This window comes from Triticum urartu, chromosome 5A, assembly GCF_056163025.1.
Source record: "Triticum urartu cultivar PI428250 chromosome 5A, HENAU_Tu73, whole genome shotgun sequence".
Classification (NCBI taxonomy): Eukaryota; Viridiplantae; Streptophyta; class Magnoliopsida; order Poales; family Poaceae; genus Triticum; species Triticum urartu.
The window spans coordinates 303,783,338-303,808,095 of record NC_141877.1 but is presented as its reverse complement, the minus strand read 5'-3'; the positions used below and the strand labels follow the sequence as shown (position 1 = coordinate 303,808,095).

General features: G+C 43.1%; 2 protein-coding genes and 2 pseudogenes across 6 annotated transcripts; 3 read left to right on the top strand and 1 right to left on the bottom strand.

The window, feature by feature from the left end:
* The first annotated feature begins 2,331 nt into the window (after positions 1–2,331).
* LOC147971147 (uncharacterized) lies at positions 2,332–20,360 on the top strand. Its single transcript, XM_087525929.1, has 13 exons — positions 2,332–2,632; positions 3,614–3,711; positions 11,168–11,250; positions 11,421–11,547; positions 12,439–12,502; positions 12,617–12,714; positions 12,815–12,899; positions 13,130–13,249; positions 19,033–19,138; positions 19,246–19,310; positions 19,550–19,631; positions 19,720–19,799; positions 19,886–20,360. Exons 1-13 carry the CDS (start codon positions 2,385–2,387, stop codon positions 19,908–19,910), a joined length of 1,281 nt encoding a protein of 426 aa, XP_087382055.1. The 5' UTR covers positions 2,332–2,384; the 3' UTR covers positions 19,911–20,360.
* LOC147971148 (uncharacterized) lies at positions 13,329–15,230 on the top strand (annotated as a pseudogene).
* Positions 14,566–14,704, top strand: LOC125533315 (small nucleolar RNA Z247; annotated as a pseudogene).
* Positions 16,900–24,704, bottom strand: CCDA (cytochrome c biogenesis protein family). 5 transcript variants are annotated; one of them, XM_087525928.1, is made up of 12 exons: positions 24,433–24,648; positions 24,257–24,337; positions 24,103–24,158; positions 23,591–23,718; positions 23,398–23,483; positions 23,273–23,304; positions 22,886–23,047; positions 22,552–22,624; positions 22,344–22,444; positions 21,843–21,935; positions 21,634–21,680; positions 16,941–17,160 (listed from the first exon to the last, which is right to left on the bottom strand). In XM_087525928.1, exons 1-12 carry the CDS (start codon positions 24,530–24,532, stop codon positions 16,956–16,958), a joined length of 1,164 nt encoding a protein of 387 aa, XP_087382054.1. In that variant the 5' UTR covers positions 24,533–24,648; the 3' UTR covers positions 16,941–16,955. The 5 variants fall into 5 exon arrangements, with proteins under 5 accessions (XP_087382053.1, XP_087382054.1, XP_087382052.1 ...); XM_087525926.1 differs by having other exon boundaries at positions 17,134–17,160; positions 22,304–22,444; positions 24,433–24,704; XM_087525924.1 differs by lacking the exon at positions 16,941–17,160 and adding an exon at positions 20,551–20,835 and having other exon boundaries at positions 22,304–22,444; positions 24,433–24,704.
* Between the last annotated feature and the right edge of the window lie 54 nt (positions 24,705–24,758).

Here is a 24,758-nt window from a genome sequence, read left to right as displayed (position 1 = left end):
AATCATTACAGTATAATCTAGATTATTGACTCTAGTGCAAGTGGGAGACTGAAGGAAATATGCCCTAGAGGCAATAATAACGTTATTATTTATTTTCTTATATCATGATAAAAGTTTATTATTCATGCTAGAATTGTATTAATCGGAAACATAATACATGTGTGAATACATAGACAAACAGAGTGTCACTAGTATGCCTCTACTTGACTAGCTCGTTAATCAAAGATGGTTATGTTTCCTAACCATGGACAAAGAGTTGTCATTTGATTAACGGGATCACATCATTAGTTGAATGATCTGATTGACATGACCCATTCCATTAGCTTAGCACCCGATCGTTTAGTATGTTGCTATTGCTTTCTTCATGACTTATACATGTTCCTATGACTATGAGATTATGCAACTCCCGTTTGCTGGAGGAACACTTTGTGTGCTACCAAACGTCACAACATAATTGGGTGATTATAAAGGAGCTCTACAGGTGTCTCCAAAGGTACATGTTGGGTTGGCGTATTTCGAGATTAGGATTTGTCACTCCGATTGTCGGAGAGGTATCTCTGGGCCCTCTCGGTAATGCACATCACTGAAGCCTTGCAAGCATTGCAACTAATGAGTTCGTTGCAGGATGATGTATTACGAAACGAGTAAAGAGACTTGCCGGTAACGAGATTGAACTAGGTATTGGATACCGACGATCGAATCTCGGGCAAGTAACATACCGATGACAAAGGGAACAACGTATGTTGTTATGCGGTCTGACCGATAAAAGATCTTCGTAGAATATGTAGGAGCCAATATGAGCATCCAGGTTCCGCTATTGGTTATTGACCGGAGACGTGTCTCGGTCATGTCTACATTGTTCTCGAACCCGTAGGGTCCGCACGCTTAAGGTTACGATGACAGTTATATTATGAGTTTATGCATTTTGATGTACCGAAGTTTGTTCGGAGTCCTGAATGTGAACACGGACATGACGAGGAGTCTCGAAATGGCCGAGACATAAAGATTGATATATTGGAAGCCTATGTTTGGATATCGGAAGTGTTCCGGGTGAAATCGGGATTTTACGGGAGTACCTAGAGGTTACCGGAAACCCCCGGGAGGTATATGGGCCTTAGTGGGCCTTAGTGGAAGAGAGGAGAGGTGGCCAGAGATGGGCCGCGCGCCCCTCCCCCCTTGGTCCGAATAGGACAAGGAGAGGGGGCCGGCCCCCCTTCCTCCTCTCTCTCTCCTCTTTTCCCCCTCCGCGAATCCTATTCCAACTAGAAAAGGGGGGGGGGAGTCCTACTCCCGGAGGGAGTAGGACTCCTCCTGGCGCGCCTCCTCTTGGCCGGCCGCCCCCCCCCCCCTTTGAGCCTTTATATACGGAGGCAAGGGGCACCCCTAGAGACACAAGTTGATCCACGTGATCATATTCTTAGCCGTGTGCGGTGCCCCCTTCCATCATAGTCCTCGATAATATTGTAGCGGTGCTTAGGCGAAGCCCTGCGACAGTAGAACATCAAGATCGTCACCACGCCGTCGTGCTGACGGAACTCTCCCCCAACACTTTGCTGGATCGGAGTCCGGGGATCGTCGTCGAGCTGAACGTGTGCTAGAACTCGGAGGTGCCGTAGTTTCGGTGCTTGATCGGTCGGGCCGTGAAGACGTACGACTACATCAATCAAGTTAACGCTTCCGTTGTCGATCTACAAGGGTACGTAGATCACACTCTCCCCCTCTCGTTGCTATGCATCACCATGATCTTGCGTGTGCGTAGAAAATTTTTGAAATTACTACGAAACTCAACATGAACTGCCCGTGAAACTATTTCACGCGGCTGACCTTTTTGTGTGACGCCCGACACGAAGGCGCCACACTACACTGTGCAACGCTTCACAGATAGGCGCTACACGTCTGGCCAGCGTTGCACCCCAGACTGCTTAAAAATTGCTAAGTTATTGTGCAGAGCCTAAGAGCTAAGCGCTGCACTGTATAGTGTGGCGCCTAGCTCTCAGGCGCTGCACTAGTGATTGCACTACAAAATGAAGCAACCACTAATGCAACGCCTAGAAACTCAGGCGCTGCATACTGATTTAGTAATTTTCGAATCACACGAGTGCGACGCTCGCCAGACGTGTAGCGTCTATCTGTGAGACGTTGCACAGTGTAGTGTGGCGCCTTCGTGTTGGGCGTCATAAAAAAGATCAGCCGCGTGAAATAGTTTTACGGAGTTCATTCTGTGATTTGATTTTATTCATAGGTTAAATTTGTCAATTTTACCACCTCGTGCTGCCTCAAGCTATAGAAAAGGAGGACACGCGGATCTCCAGGGTCAACGGGCTTGTTCGATCGGAGTAGTAATTAAGCCAGAAGTTGACCAAGGAGCTCCAGTATCAAGCGGCATGCGGGCGGATCTCCTGTATCAAGGCTCTACTATAGGCTGTTGTTGGTCCCCCAGCTCTCCTTCCGGTTCCGGCACGGCCAATTCCAAGATGGAGATGGTGAGAGCATGCATGCGGCCTGCCGCCTCCGCGTCCTCGGGGCCCCGCGTGCTCGTGCTCGGCGGGACTGGCCGTGTCGGCGGCTCAATGGCCACCGCGCTCTCCCAGCTCCGGCCCGACCTCAACATCCTCATCGGCGGAAGGAACCGGTACGTGCCTCAGTGCCTCATGGCTAGGCTAGGTACCTGCTTCTCCTGTGAGCCTCTCGTGTGCTAGCTGTGCGTGCATGGTTTTGCCCATGGTCGATTGAGCTGACCGAAGTACATCATTGATCGTCATTACGACCTCCATTCTACTCTCTCCGTCTTATATAATATAAAAGTATTTTTTACATTATAGTAATGTAAAAAATGCTCTTAAATTATGAGAGAAAAAGTAAAATATAGTGTTTTGGTAGGCTAGTTTAGCCTATCAAAAAGTCATATATGATCTTTACTTGTGATCACTAGCTAGTTAACCGATCGAATCGAGCTGAGCGCCATTGCTACGAGAGCTGGTAGAGGGACGACTTTTTTTAACACGGAGAAAGGGAAGATGGTGATTCTGCCTTCACCATCACGCGCTCCAGAAAATACGGTGCCCAAGGTGCGCACACACTGGGTACCGCCCCAGCCGGGCTGGGTTAAGTTGAACATGGATGGAAGTTACATAGCGGCCATAGGTGCGGCGGGAGGAGGTATGATCCTGCGTGATAACAGAGGCGAGATCATCTACAACGCATGTAGGGAGCTACGTACATGCGACAATGCTTTAGAGGCGGAGCTAGCAGCATGCAGAGGAGCTGGCCTTGCACCGATCTAACCTATCTATTTTGTTTGAGTTGGATAGCGCGGAGGCAGTGTCGATGATTACAGCACGCGAGATGGATAGATCATCACATCATGCCCGTATAGAAAAGATTCGTAGGTTGGCTGGAAACGATGCTAGGGAGATTTCTTTTACTCTTTGTAGCCGTCTGCAGAACAGGATTGATTATGAGTTGATCGTCTATAGCCGTAGCACTTCGCGCACAACAGTCTGGCTTATTATCAAGATGGACTTTATTGTAAATCTGGTCTCGCTGAAAAGCCTTTTTTGATAATCAAAAGGCACAATCAATTTGATTTTGGATGCTTTCTTTTTTCTGCCAGGGAGAAAGGTATGTCGCTGGTATCTAAGCTCGGAGAACGATCTGAGTTCATCCACGTTGATATTCGCAATACAAGCAGGCTGAAAGCCGTGTTGGAGGGTGAGTATTTCCTCTAGTTTTTTTAAGAGGGCATTATTTCTTCTATTTTTTTAACACGGTTCAATCAAAGTCGCTCACATATATGAGCATATACTCATTGCATCCACGTACACCTATCTCTATGAGCATCTTCGAGAAACTGAGCCGGCACATCATTTTAAGACTGACGATTGCCTTCATAGTCAACGGAAACATCTCCTTTCAATGAACGCACATTACCAAAAAACCTAAAATAAATTCAGAAAAATACGAGCATCAATATCATTATCCTGCTAACTATCCAACCATAGGTTGGTTCGTGGACTACCATCTTGATGCAAAGGATGTCTTCGGAGATACACGCGACCAAGACGGATTATGATAAGCCGGCGTTATATTTAGAAATAAACCGAGGCTATCACGTGTCTAAAAACACAACTAAAGGATGTATTTAATCTTGCATGCATGGAAAAGGAAGCTGAAAAGTTAAAGACAGTTGCAGAGGTTACATGTATGCGCTATTATTAAGACTAGCCATAATGAAGAATAACTTCAAGAATAATATAAAGACGCGAATTTGGAGCACTCGGTGACGACGCCCATTGGAATCTTAGCCGTTGTGCTGCTATCTAGGGGTCAATGTGTAATTGGACGAAATGAACTGTTGTTATTGAATACACTAGAGTGACACAATGTTACCTGTTTGGAGACAATAAATTAGAACCAGAAGCCGTACTGTAAGTACAACACCTTGGACATTTATTGGACTGTGAAGACTATTGAAGACTATTGAGCCACCGATACTTTATCGTCATGTTAATTACACAAACTGTACTCTCTATTGTCATTGTCAGATCCAACGCAAAGCTCGATCCTTTGATTCTCTTCGCCCCGCCATTATTCCTCTTCCTCCCATTGTCTAGTGTCAAAAAAATAATAAGAGGTTATATTATGTGCACAAAATAGATTACGTGCACAAAAACAAAATAGTCATTTTTTGGCTATAGTTCCGAGCCGTTCCGGTGCCCAGGCTCATCTGCACCTGGTCAGAAAAAATCAAAACAAATTTAAAAAAACCAAAAATAATAATTGCATGGTAGAAAATTTATTGAGTGAGGTCTGCTCCAATTTTCAAATAACTGGACATCTGAGTAACTCTCAGCAAAAAAGACAAATTGGGTCAGAACAGTGCATGAAAGTAGACTTTTTTCGGACCCCGAATTTGTCTTTTTTGCCGAGAGCTGCTCAAATGTCCAAATGATTGAAAATTGGAGCGGTCCTCACTCATTAAATTATCTACCATGCAAAAAATTGAAGCTTTTTTTTGAAATTTTTTAGTATTTGTTTTGATTTTTTTCCAGCGTGGATGCAAATAAGTTTGGGCTCAGAAATGGATTATCAACTAATTCCTCGTAAATCATTTTACTCATAATAGCATCGCGTGCAAGAAGAGGAAGATGAACGTGGATTGAGTTTCTAAATGAAGCGAGATTTATCTCATGACTTGTCAGTTTGTCGCTCGAATTAGCTACCGGTGTGTTCAATAGAATGGAAAAAATAAAACAAATGGTAACTTTCTCATCTATGGTCCTTATTCCAGGAAGTTTTCTTTTACTTTTGTGTTCAGATTATTACTAGCACTTTGGCGCTTTCTGCGGATCTAATTGGAACCAGATCACTCATGGCCGGTAGAACGCGTAACCATGCATGCTTCTGTCGTGGCCTAGACGCAGTGCATTTACGATTGATGTGTCTTTTTTTTTTAGCATCAGTACAGACACAAGCGCTCATATACACGCGCATACACTCATCCCTATGAACGCACACACGCACACCCTACCCCTATGAGCACCTCCGAGAGATTGGGCCGGCATATCATCTTGAGATTTACGAAGTCACCGTAGGCGCCTAGTCGTCGACGGAAACGTCTCCTCCCACTGAAAGCGCATCGCCGGAAATCCTGAAATAAATTCAGGAATAATGCGAGCACCAGGATTTGAACCCTGGTGGATTGGGGATACCACTGTCCACCTAACCATCTCAACCATAGTCGAATGGGTTGGGCAAGAAAATCTCTGCACGTATCGAGAATCCAAGCACCTTATTATCAAATTATTTATATTACATTATATGTCTAGACTCAAAATTTTGAAATGTACTACCTCCGTTCAGGTTTATTGGTTCTCATCGTAATCTGTGTCAAATTTTGACTATATATTTAACTAATAAAATGTTTATACGTGTCACTAAAAATTATACCATTAAAAACTATGTTGAAATACGAATCTGACTATATAATTTTTGTTGACATGCACTAATATTTATCAGTTAAATCTTTGATCAAAATTTAACACAAATTACAAAAGAAACCAATAAACCAAAACAGAGGTAGTAAGTGGTAAAAAGGGAGCATATTTTTCTGTTCACGTTGAAAGTGCACCAGCAATATTAAATGACATAAATGAAACTTCTGTCGGCGGTGTTGGAACAGTGTACCAGATAGAAACTTTGCTGTGTGGGAACAAAACGTGTGTACTTCACATCAGCTAATTGAACATGCTTCACGTCAGCTAATTGAACAGGGGAAAGATAAATACTACTATACATGATAAAGACATGAATATAATGGGGCTATTATAGTGGGTGAGGATCCCAAGACGATTTGATGGCATGATTCCAGTGAGCATGGTCGCCAAGTGCTTCTGCACAATTTCGAGTAACACACATTATACTAGGCTATGTTACTAACTTCATAATGGATAGTAATATAAGGGGGTGTTTGTTTCCGGGGACTTTTTGGTGTAGAGACTAAAAAAAGTCCCTCCTAGAGACTTTTTAATCAAACAAGAGGGATTGCTAGGGACTAAAAGTTGCTTTTTGAGACTAAATGAAGAAGACTCTCAAGGAGTCTTTTTTGAGACTTTTTGAGACTTTTCCAACAATGCCCCTCCCTGCATCCATTACCTCGTCACCCCATGGTGTTGTTTGGTTGTTATTTTCTGTATACTAGGGGTAACATGGTCTTTTACATGTCATTTAATAACCTCTAGGGAGGGACTAGAGACTTTTTAGTCCCTGAAAACAAACAGGCAGAGACTTTTTAGGGACTAGGGACTTTTTAGTTGGGACTAGAAAAAGTCCTAGGACTTATGAACCAAACAGAGCCTAAGTGTGGCGTCATGCAGAACTTCATTTATCATGTTATAGACTCATATGTATTGGGATATGTGATATTGCGGTAACTAGCTAAATTACTAAATTTGTCTCTCTCCTCATTAACTCAATGTCACATAGACAATTTTGCGAGTTGGAGCTTATGTTACTCATAAAGTTACTCTTACTATGGTCGGTCTAAAGTTAAAACATAGCCTAGAAGTACTACAGAAAACTTTCGTCGATCCTCAAAAAAAAAACTTACATCATTGACGGGCTACCGTTGAGATGTCATTGGTATTAAACGGTGTAATACATGGCTGACACGCCTTAGAGAAACAAATAAACATAGCAAGTTTGAATTCAAATGGATGGAAATTTCCTCCAAAAAGATTGCAAATGAATCATTATAGAAAAGGATGCGGCTAGCTCCCATCTAAATGAGAATTAACTAAGTCATCAAGGTGACATTAGCATCTTTATTACTATTTTCTTCTTTTTACCTTTTTCCTCTTTTTTGTTTCTCAATCATTTTAATGTATTTAAAAATTGTAAATATAGATGCCCACAGCCAGTGGACATGCAGTTGTGCATGGGTATGTGGACATGCAAGAGCAGTTGCACATGGATGGCCAACATGCATTTTTACATAGGTACGTGCGTGCAACTTAAGTTGTGCGCAGCTGATAAACATACTGTTGCACACGGTATGCGGCGTGCAACTGCAGTTGCAAGCAGTCGGTGAACAACTTTTTTCTATGTAAGAAAGCACTTTGTGAGAGAGGGTCAAGGCAGGGGCTGAAACCTAGCCGCCACCTTGTATTCTTCCCCTCTCGTTGGTGCCAGGTGCGGCGCTGATGATAGGTGGAAAGGTTGTTGATCATGGGGGGGGGGGGGGGGGGGTGGACGAGTCTGTGAGATGTTGTGGCTCCACAACGGAGATGAATAGTAGAGGTGCAGTCTTCGACAGACGATGCTCGACGACGGCGCTGGTGTTCCAGTGCGATGATCTTCAACGGCCGCCCCGCCTGGCTAGGCCACCAAAAACGAGGGTATTGGTGCATGGTCTTAGGCAGCGATGAGCTCGGCGCCAGATCCAAATCTGGCATGCAGAGGCATGGGTGATTTGTCTCGTTGACAGTGAACAAGTGTAGGAATAATGTCCTCCCCACTCTTTTCCCATTATGTTGGTGTGCTTATCGTTGGCGGCGGAGAGATTGTGCAACTGTGTCTCCTACGGGTATTTCGGGATCTGGTCGTTTTGGGTTTCCGGTGGATCCGGTTGGATTCAACCGACTTTCGAGTTCATTGGAGTTTCTACAGGCCCTTTTCTGTGTTTTCTTGTCCAAGGCGGTGATTTTCTTTGCATATCGCAGCCACCAATGTCTCATGTCTGCATCGACGACTTCTCAGCTGCTTCTTTTACAAGCTCTTAGGCTTAAACTAGTTTGCTCTGCTAAGGCGTATGCCCGGCATCGAGCTACCCTCACGGCACGCCGCTAATGGATGCAGGAGAAAGAGGACTTCAACACCCCCAAGGATTTTAACGTAATGTTATTTTTCTATAAGGATGTGCTTGGAAGGATCTATGATACTTTATATATGACCTTAGGCATTTTTACAAAAATATCTTTTCTCTATGTAATATACTCTCCCTAAGTTAATACTCCCTCCGTCCCAAAATTCTTGTCTTAGATTCGTCATGGATGTATCTAATACTAAAACGTGACTTGAAACATCAATATTTAGACAAATCTAAGACAAGAAATTTGGGAGGGAGGGAGTATCATTTCTCGGTACCTCGGTAATGTTATTTTTCTAAAGTTATGAAGAGTGGAAGAAGAAAACAATGTTTTCCCGTCCTTGCTACCTGTCTCTCCTTTGTGGGGTTTAAATCTGTTATCTTCACTATTGAAAAGATTGACACTGTCCCATTCAGCCATTCTACATCCTCATAGCCTATGTATGTGTTTTATATTGTCTTCCTTAGTCTATGTCTATTTTATTTCTCTTTCATGTCCCTTGTATGTTTCTTTATCTCTAGTTCGATCCTAAAACTATTTTAATTGTTCACCACATGTCCTATACGCCCCCCCCCCCGATTTCGTTTGACTTGCACGCATGCGGCTTCATTACTGTCACATATGAAATATTTTATAGGAAAAAACTTAGAGAAAAGGTAGACATGGATAATTGGTCCTGAAAGTCTTAATTCAGCAGCAAAATCATAATGGGAATGTCTCTTAACAATCAACAAATTTCCTTTGTCGTAACTTGATTGCGGCTAGCTACATAACTTGGAAAGGACACATAATTATGCATAAAATAGTGTTTTTTCTCATCTTCCACCTTTCATGAAAGTAAGGCAGCTAGGGTTTTTATGCAAGGGATGCTACTATGCCGTTCACCTTTGGCTGCCTTTCGATGCCGGAAAGGTGGGGGGGGGGGACCCTGGTTTTGGGTTGGTTGTGTGGTGTGTGTGTGTGTAGCTCTAGCTCAGGCTAGGATTCAGTCTAGGTGTCTGATCGGATGTGGCAATGGGATGGCCTCATCGACAACATAAAATAGCTTCTCGTAGTCCTCATCAGTCCAACAATGCTTATTAGTGTCAGCGGAGGGCATGTGGAGCTTTGATGGATTTGATTTACCAAATCCATCATTATTGTATACTCTTTGATAGATATAGTGCAATCCAAATTAATCCCTAATCTTTTTTGCATGGTCCCTAATGCTTATTTTACAAGTTCTTAATATATTCCTTTCTTATTTTGAATGCAAATACCTAACTAAATACTAAGAAAATTCTTTGTCAACAGCAATCTATTCTTCGTAATAGTATATATTTTGTATATTGAAGTCCTAGATAGGAAAGTAGAGTAGGCAGAGATCCTCTACAAAAGGCCATCTTTGCAGCCTTGCTTGCTCGCAAAGCCATCATGGTTGGTTTGCCTTCCTACACGGGTAGGGATGACAATGGTAGGGTATGGGCGGGTATAACTTCCTTCTACTCAAATCCATACCCATAGAAACTTTTTATACCCACCCACTTCAATACCCATGGGTATAAAATGACACCCATGCCCATACCCATCGGGTATCCTATACCCAATGAATATCCATTGGGTACAATATATAGCATTCAAATTCTTAAGAGGTAGAGAAATGAGTTCAAAATTCAAGTGATCGTGGTAGAGTAGTATAGCACGTATGTGGCTTCCTCCAGTGGGTGGCCTCTTGGAGGCATCATGGGAGTATGAGTAGCGGTTGGTGGAAGGCCGACGTAGTGAAAGGCGGTGGTGGGAATTGGGGATCGCTGAATCGAGTGTTCGACAAGAGTCTAGTAGTAAAGAGTCGATATTTCATCTTTTTGAGGAGTCACGTAGAACGTATGAGGAGTGGCGAGCGGGTGATTATGAGCCTATGAGCTATGACTTGTTTAAGGAATAGGAGATTTAGGGTTGGACCATATGAGTTGGATGTTAAACCCACATGTTATAGGAGTTATTTTCATTTATTATTTTTTTCTCGGTATCCATTGGGTTACCCATGGGCACAATTTCTTACCCATGCCCTACCCATATATTTTGCGGGTATGGAAACCCATTACCCGTGGGTAAAAAATCTCTTCAAGTCTTGCCCATACCCATTGTTTTCGGGTAGGATACCCGCGGGTACCCATGCCCATGGGCAAAACTGCCATCCCTATACACGGGGGAATGAGGGAGGATCAATTTTCTTTCATGAGGTTTTGCGACACAACCACAATTTTCTTGAGGCGCAAAGCTACACAAGGATGTGCCTGGAACATGAACAAAGAATCCAGGGCTGGATCTTGGGCCCAGTTTTGTCTACGTCTCGTCTAGGTAGTTTTGGGATGCGTTGTTACGCGAAATGGACTGCATTGTTGCGCGAAGTGGATTGCTGTGTTTTGTTGGTCTCCTTGGTTCTTCTCTGTTAGGCAATGCATGACCAACTTTGGCCTTGTCGAGAAGGTGATGAGGTAAGGCGTCCTCAATTCTGTCTGATCGGATTTAGGATGGTTTTCCATTACCCATTGTAGCATTCTTCTTCAGGGGGATGATGTGATCCTAAATTAGTTGTCGTTGGCTTGTTCTGGCTCTAGCGGGCGACTTTGGTCCTCTTCAATAATATTACGCTAACTCCCAAGGTGTTCCGAACATTCATAGACATGCGATATGAATCCAACCATGGGAATAATTTGATGGATGAACAAAATATTTTTAGTCTAATAATAGCTACTCCGTAGATACTTCCATTTATTTTCCCTCACAAAAATAGACACTTCATTTATTTTGTTTCACAGGTGTGGATTTGGTGGTTCATGCGGCTGGACCATTCCAGAGGGATGACAAATGCACAGTCCTGCAGGCAGCAATATTTACCAAGGTGGGTGGGGCCATGAAATATTTGATGCTGAACTGTACGTAAATATATAAGTGGTATTCAATTATTTCAACTTTTCAAAACTAGTTCTATTTTTTCGACGCTTGCAGTATTTCTGTATATAAATCTGAGAAGCCCTAAGTTAATTTGCATGCTCAACTTCTGCCGACCAGACAAGGTACACTGATATCTGCGATGGAGTGGACTATTCATGGAGGGCAAAATCTTTCCATGAACAAGCAAGAGCTTCCGGCGTCCCAGCTCTCATAACTGCAGGGATATCTCCTGGAGTGAGCAATGGTCTTATTTCTTGCATTCACACATAATTTCTCCATCGATTTGTATCAAAAAAAAAAATGCTTGCTACGTAAACTAATTCTCGGTGCATATTATAAGAACCTCAACTACATACAGTAGTTCATATTTCATCCTTTTTTACAAATCATACACCAGACACACCACCACATCTATGATAAAGCTTCAGTTATGAACAACTAATAGTAATGCTCGGATTAATCTAGGTAATGTAACAGATTGATGAGGAAATTGAGTATTCAATTTGTGAATAACCCCTGATGAGTACATATTCAGTTCACAAGATTTAAATATAAATGCCTGAGAAAGCTCTGCAACTGCAGATGCAATCAGAATGGAAATATTGACGCTCGATTAGTAGAGCCTATGTTTCAACTTTCAACTAAGGGTGCAGGGCAGCGCCCGATCCGCCTGGTATGCAAACTTAGGTGATTTAGTTATAAATGAGTTTTTTTTTGGAAAAAGGAGGATAGACCCCCGGCCTCTGCATCTAGAGGATGCATGCGGCCATCTTATTAATTATTCACATAGGTCATACAAATAAATACATCAGTCAACCTGAAGCCACCAACTAGGCAACACCTATTGCTACTCCTATCCCATTGATGAAGGTGTGCCGAATATTCAGGCCTAATACCACCAAACCCTAACATCTAAAGCCGGATGCCCCAGCCCAGCCACACACCGAGACTAGGTCCCACACCGGACCGACGCACTCTCAGAGGCTGAGTTGTGATGGGTTAGTTCAATTTGTACTTACTACGATTCACCTGTGCCGGCCTATGCGACGCCGTGTTGCATCCCTAGTTTGAACCCTTTGAATTTTCTTTTGAAAATTGTATTCTTAGTTTGTAACTCGATCGTTTTGTATGATAGTGATGGCAGCTGAGCTTGTACGTACTGCAAAAGGCGAGAGTGGTGGTGAACCAGAAACACTCAGGTCAGGAAGATACGTTTGACAAACTTGGGAACCGCCAATGATGTGAAAACTCACTTTTGTTTCAAACCTAATGTGCAGCCTTGGTCAAGCCTATCTTACTAAATCCTCCTACAGATTCTTCTATTACATTGCAGGTACAGGTGGTGCAGGTCCAACTACGTTGGGCACAAGCTTGTTACTTCTTGGGGAGGATGTAATTGCCTATGATAAAGGTTCCCTTGCATTTGGACTTGCTGTCCTTTTTTTTATAATATTCAGTGAATATATAGAAATGAACCTCGCCTTGCCTGATCTTTTTATGAACAAACCCAGGGAGCGAAATCAAACTAAAACCCTACAGTGGAGCTCGCAACATTGATTTTGGAAAAGGGATTGGGAAGAAATATGTTTACTTGATGTAAGTCCTTGAATATATTGTTTCCATTTCATCGAACACAGATTATAATAATTTATCCCTATGAAATTTGATCAATGCAAGTTTATTTCATTAAAAATGCGGTGTGTGGTACCTCTACTATACCATGGGAAAACAAATTATATGTTCCTCTGCAACAAGCCATTATCATGGTTTCCCCTCCCATAATTGAGAAAAAGAAATCCACTGTGATATTACTTGAACAAATGCAGGAACTTACCGGAGGTGAAGAGCACACACAAAAATTTAGGTCTGCCAACTGTTCGTGCTCGATTTGGTTCAGATCCTTTCATCTGGAATTGGGGAACGGAAACGTTCGCAAACTTCTTGCCTTTTGTATGTGTTATTTCTCAAATTAACTACTACCTCCGACCTGGTTTATTAGTCTCCCTCGCACTTTGGGTCAAAGTTTGACAATAGATTTAACTGACAAGATATAATTTATATGTAACCAAAAAAATATCATTGAAAACTTCAGTCAAATACGAATCTACCCATATATTTTTATGGCATATAACTTATATTTTGCTACTAATCAAATCTAAGGTCAAAGTTTAACACAAAATAAGAAGGGTACTGATAAACCCGCATCTTAAAATTGTGTTACTGATACTTGTACCAACCAAAGGTTACAAGGTATGAGTACCAAGAAAAAGCTTCCTTCAGGAAAATGGAGATCGAAATTTGGCAACTTCATCTTATTAAATGAAATTGATAGTAATAAATGTTTTGACTTCTTGAAAAGAATCATGTAGATGGAGGTGTTATAAGGACCAGCATCGAGCTTAATTTGAAACTAGGAAATTATTTGGCACCAAGTAAGTTTGGAGTATAATCTTAAGCTAGAAAAACAACTGTCTATTGTTAAGCGACAGATATGGCGTGCAAGGTCCGGTTCAACCAGGACGTCTCCACCGAGCCTAGACTAGGGTAGTTAGTTGTGATTTCATCTTATCTCTTGTAACTATCTCTATCTCTCTAGTCTATCCCTTGGGCTCCAAGTTAAGGATCCTAACAATATAATCTTCTCTGTACGCTATACGGGAGTCGCGCCCCGCTCTATATAACACGCAACCGTCGCCCTAGGCAGGGTACGGCGTTCTCTCACATGGTAATCAGAGCCTACCTCTTCCATCTCATCTAGTTCCTCCATTGCCACAAACCTCCTACCATGGCCTCCTCCGGCTCCTCCAACTCAACCCTCTCCGGCCAGATCACCGAGCGCCTCACCCGCACCAACTACATCATCTAGCGCACCCAGATCACGCCGCAGCTCCGAGGTGCTGGTTTCTTCGGGTATGTTGATGGAAGCATACCCGAGCCGGCCAAAGTCGTCGTCACCAAGGACAAGGATGGCAAGGAGGAGTCCATCCCAAATCCGCTCCACCACGTGTGGATTCGGGAGGATCAACAGGTATTGGGATATCTCCTGAATAACCTCTCGAAGGAAGTGCTCGTGTAGGTCACGTCGATCGTCCATGCACACGAGCTGTGGTCGGCGCTGGCGAAGATGTTCTCGTCGACCTCGCTGTCCCGCGTCAACAACATCCGGGCGGCGCTCACCAACGCGCAGAAGGGCACACAATCCGTGGCCACCTTCTTCGCACACATGCGATCTCTCGCCGACGAGCTCGCGGCAGCCAGCAAACCCCTGGATGACGACGAGCTCATCTCCTACATCATCAACGCCCTGGACATGGAATATCAGCCACTGGTCTCTGCCCTTGATGCTCGTGTCATCCCGGTCACTCTTGACGAACTGTTCGCTCAGATGAGCAACTTCGATCAACGAGTGGCCCTCTTCCAAGGGGCTGGGACCGGTGGCGGCTTCAAGTCTTCGGCAAATGTCGCCACCCGCGGGTGTGGCGTTGCCTCTTGTCCTCGTGGCCCTCCTCGCGGGAAGAGCAGGGGCCCTGGCGGGGGCAACATCAGCAGCAACAACAACGCACGCAGCGGTGGCCGACCCTCCTACTCCAACACCAAGGGCGGCCGCCGATCTAATGGCTCCACCAACAAGTCTCGGCCTGATGCTATCCGCTGCCAAATCTGCGGTAAGCTGGGCCACTCTGCAAAAGATTGTTGGTACCGGTTTGATGAAGATGAAGAATCATCTCAAGATGAAAAGGTGGCCGGGGCTGCTGAAGCTTCCTACGGCGTCGACACAAATTGGTACGTCGACAACGGTGCCACAAACCACATCACCGGTGAGCTGGAGAAGGTGACCATGCGGGAAAAGTACCGTGGCCAAGATCACATCCACACTGCTAGTGGAGAAGGTATGAAGATTGGTCATATTGGTCACTCAATTATTAAAACCCCTCATAGAAAAATTCATCTCAAATGCATCTTGCATGTCCCTAGTGCCAACAAAAATCTTCTTTCTGTCCACCGCATTGCCATTGATAATCATGTCTTTCTTGAATTTCACCCCTTCTTCTTTTTGGTCAAGGATCAGGCAACGAGGAGGGTGCTGTATCGAGGTAGATGCGTTCGTGGGCTTTACCCATTGATTCCGGAGATTAGAAGATCCAATAAACAAGTTCTTAGTGCCACCAAAGTGTCTTCAACACGGTGGCACGATCGATTAGGTCATGCAAGTTTCTCTTTAGTTGAGCGTTTGCTTAGGAAAAATAAACTCCCATATGTTGGGGATCGTGATGTTGAAACAATTTGTGATTCGTGTCAAAGGGCCAAGAGCCACCAATTGCCTTATCCAATTTCTACAAGTATTTCTACCAAACCTTTACAGCTCATTTTTTCTGATGTCTGGGGGCCCGCTCCCTCTTCTGTTGGTAGACATACATATTATGTGAGTTTCATTGACGACTATAGCAAGTTCACGTGGATCTATCTCCTTAAGAAACGTTCGGATGTTTGCCAAGTTTTTCTCAATTTCCAAGCTCTTGTAGAAAGAAAATTTGACAGTAAAATTCTTTCTCTCCAATCTGATTGGGGAGGGGAATATGAGAAGCTAAACTCATTTTTTCAGAAACTTGGCATATCCCATCATGTTTCATGTCCTCATGCCCATCAACAGAATGGGTCAGCCGAGCGCAAGCATCGACATATTGTAGATGTTGGTTTTTCTCTTCTAGCCGGCGCCTCCATGCCCCTTAAATTTTGGGATGAGGCATTCCTCACTGCTGTCCACATTATAAACATGCTACCTAGTCGTGTGATTAACAATGAAACTCCCATGGAAAGGCTTCTTCACACCAAACCAGACTACACGTCACTTCATGTGTTTGGATGCGCCTGTTGGCCAAATCTTCGCCCTTACAATGATCGCAAACTCATGCTTAGATCCAAACAGTGTGCTTTTATTGGTTATAGTGCTCAACACAAGGGCGTCAAGTTCCTTGACATTCCCACGGGTCGTGTCTATATCTCCCGAGATGTAGTGTTTGATGAAACAAAATTTCCCTTCGCAAATCTTCACCCCAATGCCGGAGCTCTTCTACGTCAAAAAATACTTCTTCTACCATCTAGTCTCACCGGCGCTCATCAAGGGGAAAATGATTGTGATGATCCACTATTGACTAATCCTCATAACCTTGCTCTTGAGTCCTGTACTGATGCAGATGCAAACGTTGAAGAAAATGGCGAAGGAAATCCTCAAAACAGTGCACAATACGCTCCAAACGAGCGATATTTCATGTGCCACCGAACGGGGGACATATCCGCCTCGGGATCGGTGCCCCAGCAGCGCGCCAGTGAATCCCCCACAGGATCTGTGCTGCAGCAGGGCGTCAGCGCGTCGGGTTTCGCCCCAACTGTCGGGCGCGGCAGCAGCCAGCCCGCAACTGCCATGCGGGCACCTCCCACTGCGCCAGGCGCGCCATCCGCTCCGCACCAATCAGCTGGCGACACATGCCAGCCTCCGCCTCGCTGGCCAGCAGGCGGACCCCGCCACTACGTGTGCCGCCAGCCAGGTGGGCCTTCAGGCGCGGAAGCTGGTGCAGGCACAGGATCCGGTGCCGATCCTGCCGCGAACGCGCGATCCGGCGTGGATTCTGCCGGGCCCGCGCAATCATTGTGTCATGATGGGTCCGACGTAGATCGCATGCATGGCTCGGGATCTTCTGCTCCGCTTGACATGACCACACCGACCGATGGTGCCGCAGAAGATCCTGCTGCTCCAGAAACCGCGCCAGGAGTATCCGCCTCGGGAGCGCCTCGACCAAAGGCTGGATCCTCTGTGGAGGGCAACAATGCAGCTCCTCCTGTTCCTTCACGTACAAGGCTGCAAAAAGGGGTAATTAAACCTCTTAATTATAAGCAAATAACCAAATTTGGTCTAGCTTGTTCTACAGGTGAGCCAGACACTCTTGATGAAGCACTTGGTGATGAAAAGTGGAAAAAGGCCATGGAAGAAGAATACATGGCACTTCATAAAAACAGAACTTGGCATTTAGTTCCCCCACGGCGAGGTAAAAATCTAATTGATTGCATGTGGGTTTACAGAATAAAGAGAAAATCTGATGGAACTATAAATCGCTACAAGGCCAGGTTGGTTGCAAAAGGCTTCAAACAACGGTATGGTATTGACTATGAGGACACATTTAGTCCTGTTGTTAAAGCCGCAACTATTCGTCTTGTACTGTCTATTGCTGTATCCAGGGGATGGAGTCTTAGACAACTGGATGTCAAGAATGCGTTTCTTCGTGGCGTTCTGGAAGAGGAAGTATACATGAAACAGCCTCCTGAGTTTGAGAACAAGAGTAAGCCTTCCTATGTGTGCAAGCTTGATAAAGCTCTATATGGACTAAAGCAGGCTCCCAGAGCATGGTACTCACGTCTGAGTCAGAAATTGCAAGCACTTGGTTTTACTCCTTCCAAGTCTGATACATCTCTATTTATTTACAATAAGTCAAATACATCAATATTTGTGTTGATTTATGTGGATGATATCATTGTTACAAGTTCATCAAATGAAATAGTGACAGGGCTGTTAAAAGACTTAAATGCTGAGTTTGCTCTCAAGGATTTGAGAGACCTGCATTACTTTCTAGGTATTGAGGTAAAGAAACATGAAGATGGCCTCCACCTATCTCAAGAAAAATATGCTGCTGACCTGGTAAGAAGGGTTGGTTTACAAGGATGCAAACCATCGTTGACCCCCCTCTCAAGTACTGAAAAATTATCACTTGACCTGGTAAGAAGGGTTGGTTTACAAAGAAGATAGTACTAGATACAGAAGTTTAGTTGGGGCTCTTCAGTATTTAACCTTGACTAGACCTGATTTATCTTTTGCTGTCAACAAAGTATGCCAGTTTTTTCATGCACCCACCACAGTTCACTGGACTGCTGCAAAGCGCATTGTGAGATATGTTAAACATACTATGAAGCTTGATCTCTTTTTCAGCAAGTCATCATCAAATCTTGTCAGTGCATTTTCTGATTCTGATTGGGCAGGATGTGTGGATGATAGACGATCCACGGGGGGTTTTGCGGTGTTCTTTGGACCAAACTTGATATCATGGTGTGCTAAAAAACAGGCTACTGTATCTAGGTCAAGCACTGAAGCAGAGTATAAAGCATTAGCAAATGCTACATCAGAAATTATCTGGGTTCAGTCTATGTTAAGAGAACTTGGTGTGAAGCATACCAAAGTTCCATGTTTGTGGTGTGACAACTTGGGTGCTACCTATCTATCTGCTAACCCAGTTTTCCATGCAAGAACAAAGCATATTGAGATAGATTTCCACTTTGTCAGAGAAAGAGTTGCAAACAGACAATTAGAAATCAGATTTGTTCATTCACGAGACCAAGTTGCAGATGGCTTTACAAAAGCGTTGCCCACAAGGAATTTTGAAGAATTCAAGCGTAATCTCAACCTTATACAGTTGTGATTAAGAGGGTGTTAAGCGACAGATATGGCGTGCAAGGTCCGGTTCAACCAGGACGTCTCCACCGAGCCTAGACTAGGGTAGTTAGTTGTGATTTCATCTTATCTCTTGTAACTATCTCCATCTCTCTAGTCTATCCCTTGGGCTCCAAGTTAAGGATCCTAACAATGTAATTTTCTCTGTACGCTATAAGGGAGTCGCGCCCCGCTCTATATAACACGCAACCGTCGCCCTAGGCAGGGTACGACGTTCTCTCACATCTATATGCTGGACCTTTTGAGAGATAAAAATGTCACTCTAAAGTTTGCTGAGTGCGTTGACCCTTTCATTCGAGTCATTGATGGGATTGTAGGAGAGCGTGTCGCCATAAGAGTGAGTACTTGCACACTTGTTATGTATTAAGTTTGTTGTGTCAATGCCCAGGGCAGTGTATTAGAACTGTTGAATACCACTTAATCAATTTGGTTTTGTTTGAGCAGATTGATCTCGAAAGTTCAAATGGGCACACCACCACTGGATTATTTGCTCACAACAATCTATCCGTGTAAGCACAATTTTCCGGCACAAGCCATCTTGGTAGACATAGACCTACTAAATTAGTTTCCCAATCTATGTTTTAAATCTACAAGTTCTAACATATAAAATACTCCGGATAACAATTTTAATACGGATAACACAAACACGATGCATTTAATAAAGTTGAAGTATAGCCCCTGCTTGTGCCCAACATTGTTTTGCCAGTATCGTTACATTGAAGCTAAGCAGTTTAGATTGGACATTCAGATCCGTGGGCTATGCAGCGGCCGCATTTGCTCTAGCAGTTCTAGAAGGCAGCACAAAGCCAGGGGTTTGGTTTCCAGAAGAGGTGATGTGAAGTTAGAAACCAGAGAAAGAACCAAGAAACTAAAATTTCCTCAACCTTTCTGAAATTATCCCAATTCTTTGAAATGCAGCCAGAGGGAATAGCTATTGATGCAAGGAAGCTCTTGCTCCGACGGGCATCTCGAGGAGTAACAAACTTCACAATGAACAAGTGATTTACTATCTTAAATAATAGCAAACAAATAGTGAAATCAAGTATATTTTTATGTTAATAACAAGTATGGCATTTGAAAACAGGAATTCCGGGATGATAGAATGCTGATCATATGGAAATGAATCCCCGGCTGATAGAATGCTGATCATATGGAAATTGGCGATGGAAGTTATAGCTTCATCAAACTATTGTACTCTTCCTCTGTAATCCCCCCTCTCCCTCAATGTAACTCTGAACTATGTTCTGGGCTATTCGGTTGGTAATAAAGTTCAGGCAGGCGTAAGCCCGCCGTTGACGCGTAAAAAAACGATGGAAGTTATGCCTGAGAACAAAATCTCCATGAAGAGTACAGAAAATTCCTACTCAGTTCATGTTAAGTCCTGCATGAATTATGGAGCTGTAAACAGGGAAGCACCTAGTCACATATTTGGAGCAGGCTGGTTTAAGTTGGAGCCCATTCAAGTTGGAGTATTATGTTTCTCTGTGATTTGATTATTGCAGGTTGTAAAAAACAGAATGATTCTGTGCTGATGTCCCCTGTAACAAAACCTGCTGAGGTAACTGCACAAATCATATACTCCCTCTGTAAACTAATATAAGAGCGTTTAGATCACTATTTTAGTGATCTAAACACTCTTATATTAGTTTACGGAGGGAGTAGTATCAAGTTCATACATAGTAGATGGGCATGTAGATATTTACTTATCGTGTTGTTGTTTTCTTTTGGGTCCCTGAAGGGAATGGGGTCAAACCTCAAACTTTTCTGTGGACTGCTGAGATCAAGATGTTTAAGTTACCGTAAACAGATTTGCATTCCTATAAAAGCTAGAAATAACTGATGCTACTTCCTTGCCATTTATGTTTAGCTACTTTACATCGCAAGACATGTTGGCATGTGCAACAATGGTGATCCTTGTCTAGCGGCTCTTGTTCAGCAATGGCCTACAACTCTACAGTTCACATCACCATTGATGTCGCAGGGAACAGCTTGTCCAGTAGGGTATAAACACCTCCACCCAATAGAAATGCACCACTGCCAAGCAAATGTTAGTGCAATGCATTTCTACAAATAGAAAATACAATTTAAAAGGAATTCTTGGTATTTTTCTGAGGATATTTTCCTCGACAATAGGATCTTGGTTAGAACCTCTGTGAGGAATAGGAATGGCGCCATTTTTGGTATAAGTTTAGAACAGTACTTTGGAAAAAGCAGTATTCTAGAGGAGAATAAAAGGGTAGGTTTGATGTATTATCTTTTCCCAAAAAGAAAGACAAAAAGTGTAACTGTAAGTCCTGAGCTGAGATAGTGAAATTGTATAAAACAAAATATGCTTGATATCTGTAAAATAAAGGTAGATTAAATGTTCGCCTCCAAAGAAAAAGGACTAGCGATTTCTTACATAGGGTAATTATCGTGTGTTGTTACTGGGCAATCAATATACAGGATACATAGATAGTTAATGTAAATGCTTTAAATGTTCACCTCCAAAGAAAAAGGGGTAGCTATTTCTTACATATGTCAGTTATCATGTGTTGGTAATTGGCAATCAATATACAGTGTACATAAGTATTTAATTACATAGCTAGTCCAGGAATGGATTTAGTTAGTAATTTAGCATTGTGAAGTATATCCGCTGTATTTGTACAAGGAATTGGACACATATGGTTAAAGTTGACAATTTGATGCACAAAATTAAGTTCACCAATATGAGAGTTGATTTTAGAATCTTGACCAAAAAGTACATGATGCGAGTTCATGTAGAGTTAAATATTTACTCAACAGAAAAGAAAAACAAGACACAGTAAGAACTAAAAACTAAGAAGTAGATACCTGATGGGGTTTATCCATGTGGAATATCTTCTGAATGACAGCAAACTCTGTAGAAGGCAATTAACTAATCAGCCATCATAACTCAAAAGTAGAAAAAACATGTGTGGTTGATCTATTAGAATGATGATGTTCATGAAGTCCAAGAGCAACTAGAAGTTAGTTTTTGCTGGTACTATCTTATCTGTACTTAATAATTTCTATATATATACCTGCAATGCTCCAGCAAAAGAGGCTGCAATGAGAAGAGGTGCAACATAGCCAGTTGTATATGTCAACAACAAACTTCCCCCAACAATTGGATCCTGACAGGAGAACGTTGAAGTTGTAGTTACCAGACTTCATCATCATTTAAGAGAAGGAATAAGCTGGAGGAAGCCGATACTACATGTTCACTACTATGTCAAAAGATTAACCAAGCATATTAAAGTACGGTAACACAGATTGGAAAGCGAAGAGTTTAAACAAATGTGAATCACATGGCGAATTACTAACTTTACTAATTAAACTATTAAAGTCTATCACAAAAATTAAAATAATTCTGCATTTGAGCTTTAAGCTACGTAATAAAGTACTGAGGCAACTTATATATCCTGTTGCTCCCTCCGTTCCAAATTACTCGTCGCAGAAATGGATGTATCTAGAACTAAAATACATCTAGATACATCCATACCCGCGACAAGTAATTCGGAACGGAGGGAGTATATGCATACTCTTGAAGTGGCAACATATCCCAGAAGGGTAGCAAGAACAGGTGTACTGCAAGGTGATGCTGCTAATGCAAATGTAAGGCCAGCAAGATATGCTTGTACACCTGACAACCAAATACAGTTAGGAAAAAGCAAGATATTACTGACTGATTAAAAGAAATATAATGACGTATATAGGGAAGAAATAAAAAATAGTGTCAAGAAACATCACTGGAAGGCAAGTTAGCTGCAGCAGCTCGAGGATCATAATCGCTGAAAAATGAGGGAAGTTGAAGCTCAACTACCTGTCGGATACAACATAATCAGAAAAGAAAATGGATTAGGGTAGTGTGCTTATACCTAATATTATTACAGAAGCAATAGCAGAAACTTAAATTTCAACGAAAGGAATTACCACTGTGATTATGTTTTTACAATTATTTAAGGAAAAAAGAAACCACAATGAAATCAACTCCTAATCGATTTGGCTTTAAGACTGCATGGTAGAAAGATAAATTGATTAACATGCCCCAGTTTATGAATTTTCCTTTTGGTTTGTGATTTACCTCAAGTAGGTTCAGTCCCATGACGATTCCTAACCCAGAAGCAGCCACTGGGAGTCCTTGTCCTACTTGCCCATAAGCCTTTCCAGCAAAAGAAGCAGCAACACCAAGGATGGCTAAGGTTGTTGCCAGTCCTAATGAGAAAGCAACTGAATTTCCAACAACCTACTAGATAGAACAAAAACAACTCAATTTGTATCAGGTATGATACAGACTATCAATGAGCCAAACTTATCATGTAAGCGTCTTAGTACAGATTAGATGTTGCACATACATATTCTGACAGATAACGATGTTGCACATACATATTCTGACAGATAACCATTACCAATTTCTTTTGGTTCTTTTATGGCACGCAAAACCTGAATATGCTTAGTTATCTTAAATTACCTCAGCTCGATCTTTTCCAGAGCCAAAGGCACCTGGAAGATTTTAAAAGATGTGATATATCAATGTCATTAGTGCTAACCAATTCTGGGTCAAAGAGATCATTTCAGAATAGCCACTATACTTGCCTATATATCCTAGAGTCAATGGCAGAACACTGAGTGTACAGGGAGACAAACTAGTTACAAGTCCAGCACCAAAAATTACTGCCAAGCTGGAGAATAGAGGAAAAGGTCAGAAAGAAAAGAGGTATGGATAGGAAGCAGAAAATTAAAGGATGCTGTGTCTACAGCAAATTAACTGCAGAGAAAGAAAGCTGACCTGGTGAAACTGAGAGCAGACAACTGATCCAGAACAGCCTCATTAGCTTGCTGCCCAGCTGAAAACAATAAACCTCCAAACCAATCTCCGATGCCTAAGTCAGCCAAGAGAAGTCCCGATGATCCTAGCTGAACAACAAGAAATGGTTTGGGGGGATCGCTCCACGTAAAGAAGGATTTTACCTTTTAGGTTTGCCAAGGGATGCAACAAGCAAGAAACAGGAAACACAGATATAGCCTAGATAGTTTGGAAGCACTTTGCAATAGCGTACTGATTGATTTTGATGCATGGTGTGCTGATTACGGCTTATGAAATTGGCTACGTGTTACACTACCAATCCAAATATCTTTCTCTTTTTTTCCGCGGGGTTAATCCAAATATCTTTGTAGATATTGACAGTCAAAGTTCGATTTTAGCTAATGCCTAAAACTAACAGCTTCTATAGAACAAGGAGGAAGCATCCAGGAACGATAAGAACAAAACAGATTTGAAGGCCCTCCATGTTGTCTCACCAGAGAATCCCCGAGGTCGGCAGCATTCGCAGCCCCAGCAGCAACCAGACTTCCCACTGAACGCAGAAACAGCAGTGTTCTCAGAGCCATGGCATCGAAAACGTTGCCAGCAAGAGATAAAAAAGTACACATAAGGTAAGCTTCAGGTTAGTACCGGCTACACATGACAGCACGATCGGGCGCGGGCGGAGGAGCGACCGCCTCACCACGGCCCCCGGCCTGGCTCCACGAGTCTCTGCGAATGTTTTTCTCACGTGATTATTATATACATAAAAACAGCAGATTGGGTGCCAGTGGAAGCACGAACACGCGGTAAGCGCGGAGACACACCTGTCGTAGGCGAGGAGGATGGGGTGGGGTTAGCAGCTCGCGCTGGGAGGTGTGGGCGGCGGGAGACCACGGGGCGGGTGCTCATGGCGACGGAGAGCATGGCGGGAGGGCGGGATGTTGTCGAGCAGAGGAGAGTGGAGAAAAAGTGTTTTTCGGCTGCGTCGCCCGAGAATAAAGTGAGCGTGTGGACAAGAGAAGAGATAAAAGCGTGTTGCGTGTCTGGTTCACGCTCTGGAGAGTTAGAGCAACTGCCGATCCAAACGGATAGCGATTTTTTTTGTCCGTCTGGGTCGGCCGTCCGTCCGGCGTCCGTTTATATGGGTCGG

Excerpts from the sequence above, each read along its gene's own strand:
- LOC147971147 (XM_087525929.1), top strand. The coding sequence starts at position 2,385 with ATGCGGGCGGATCTCCTGTATCAAGGCTCTACTATAGGCTGTTGTTGG. Across the intron at positions 12,900-13,129 it reads AAGAAATATGTTTACTTGAT|GAACTTACCGGAGGTGAAGA; the intron begins GTAAGTCCTTGA and ends GAACAAATGCAG. Across the intron at positions 19,632-19,719 it reads GGGTTTGGTTTCCAGAAGAG|CCAGAGGGAATAGCTATTGA; the intron begins GTGATGTGAAGT and ends TTTGAAATGCAG.
- CCDA (XM_087525928.1), bottom strand. The coding sequence starts at position 24,532 with ATGCTCTCCGTCGCCATGAGCACCCGCCCCGTGGTCTCCCGCCGCCCA. Across the intron at positions 23,484-23,590 it reads TCTGCTCTCAGTTTCACCAG|CTTGGCAGTAATTTTTGGTG; the intron begins GTCAGCTTTCTT and ends TCTATTCTCCAG. Across the intron at positions 23,048-23,272 it reads CTGGAAAAGATCGAGCTGAG|GTTGTTGGAAATTCAGTTGC; the intron begins GTAATTTAAGAT and ends TCTATCTAGTAG.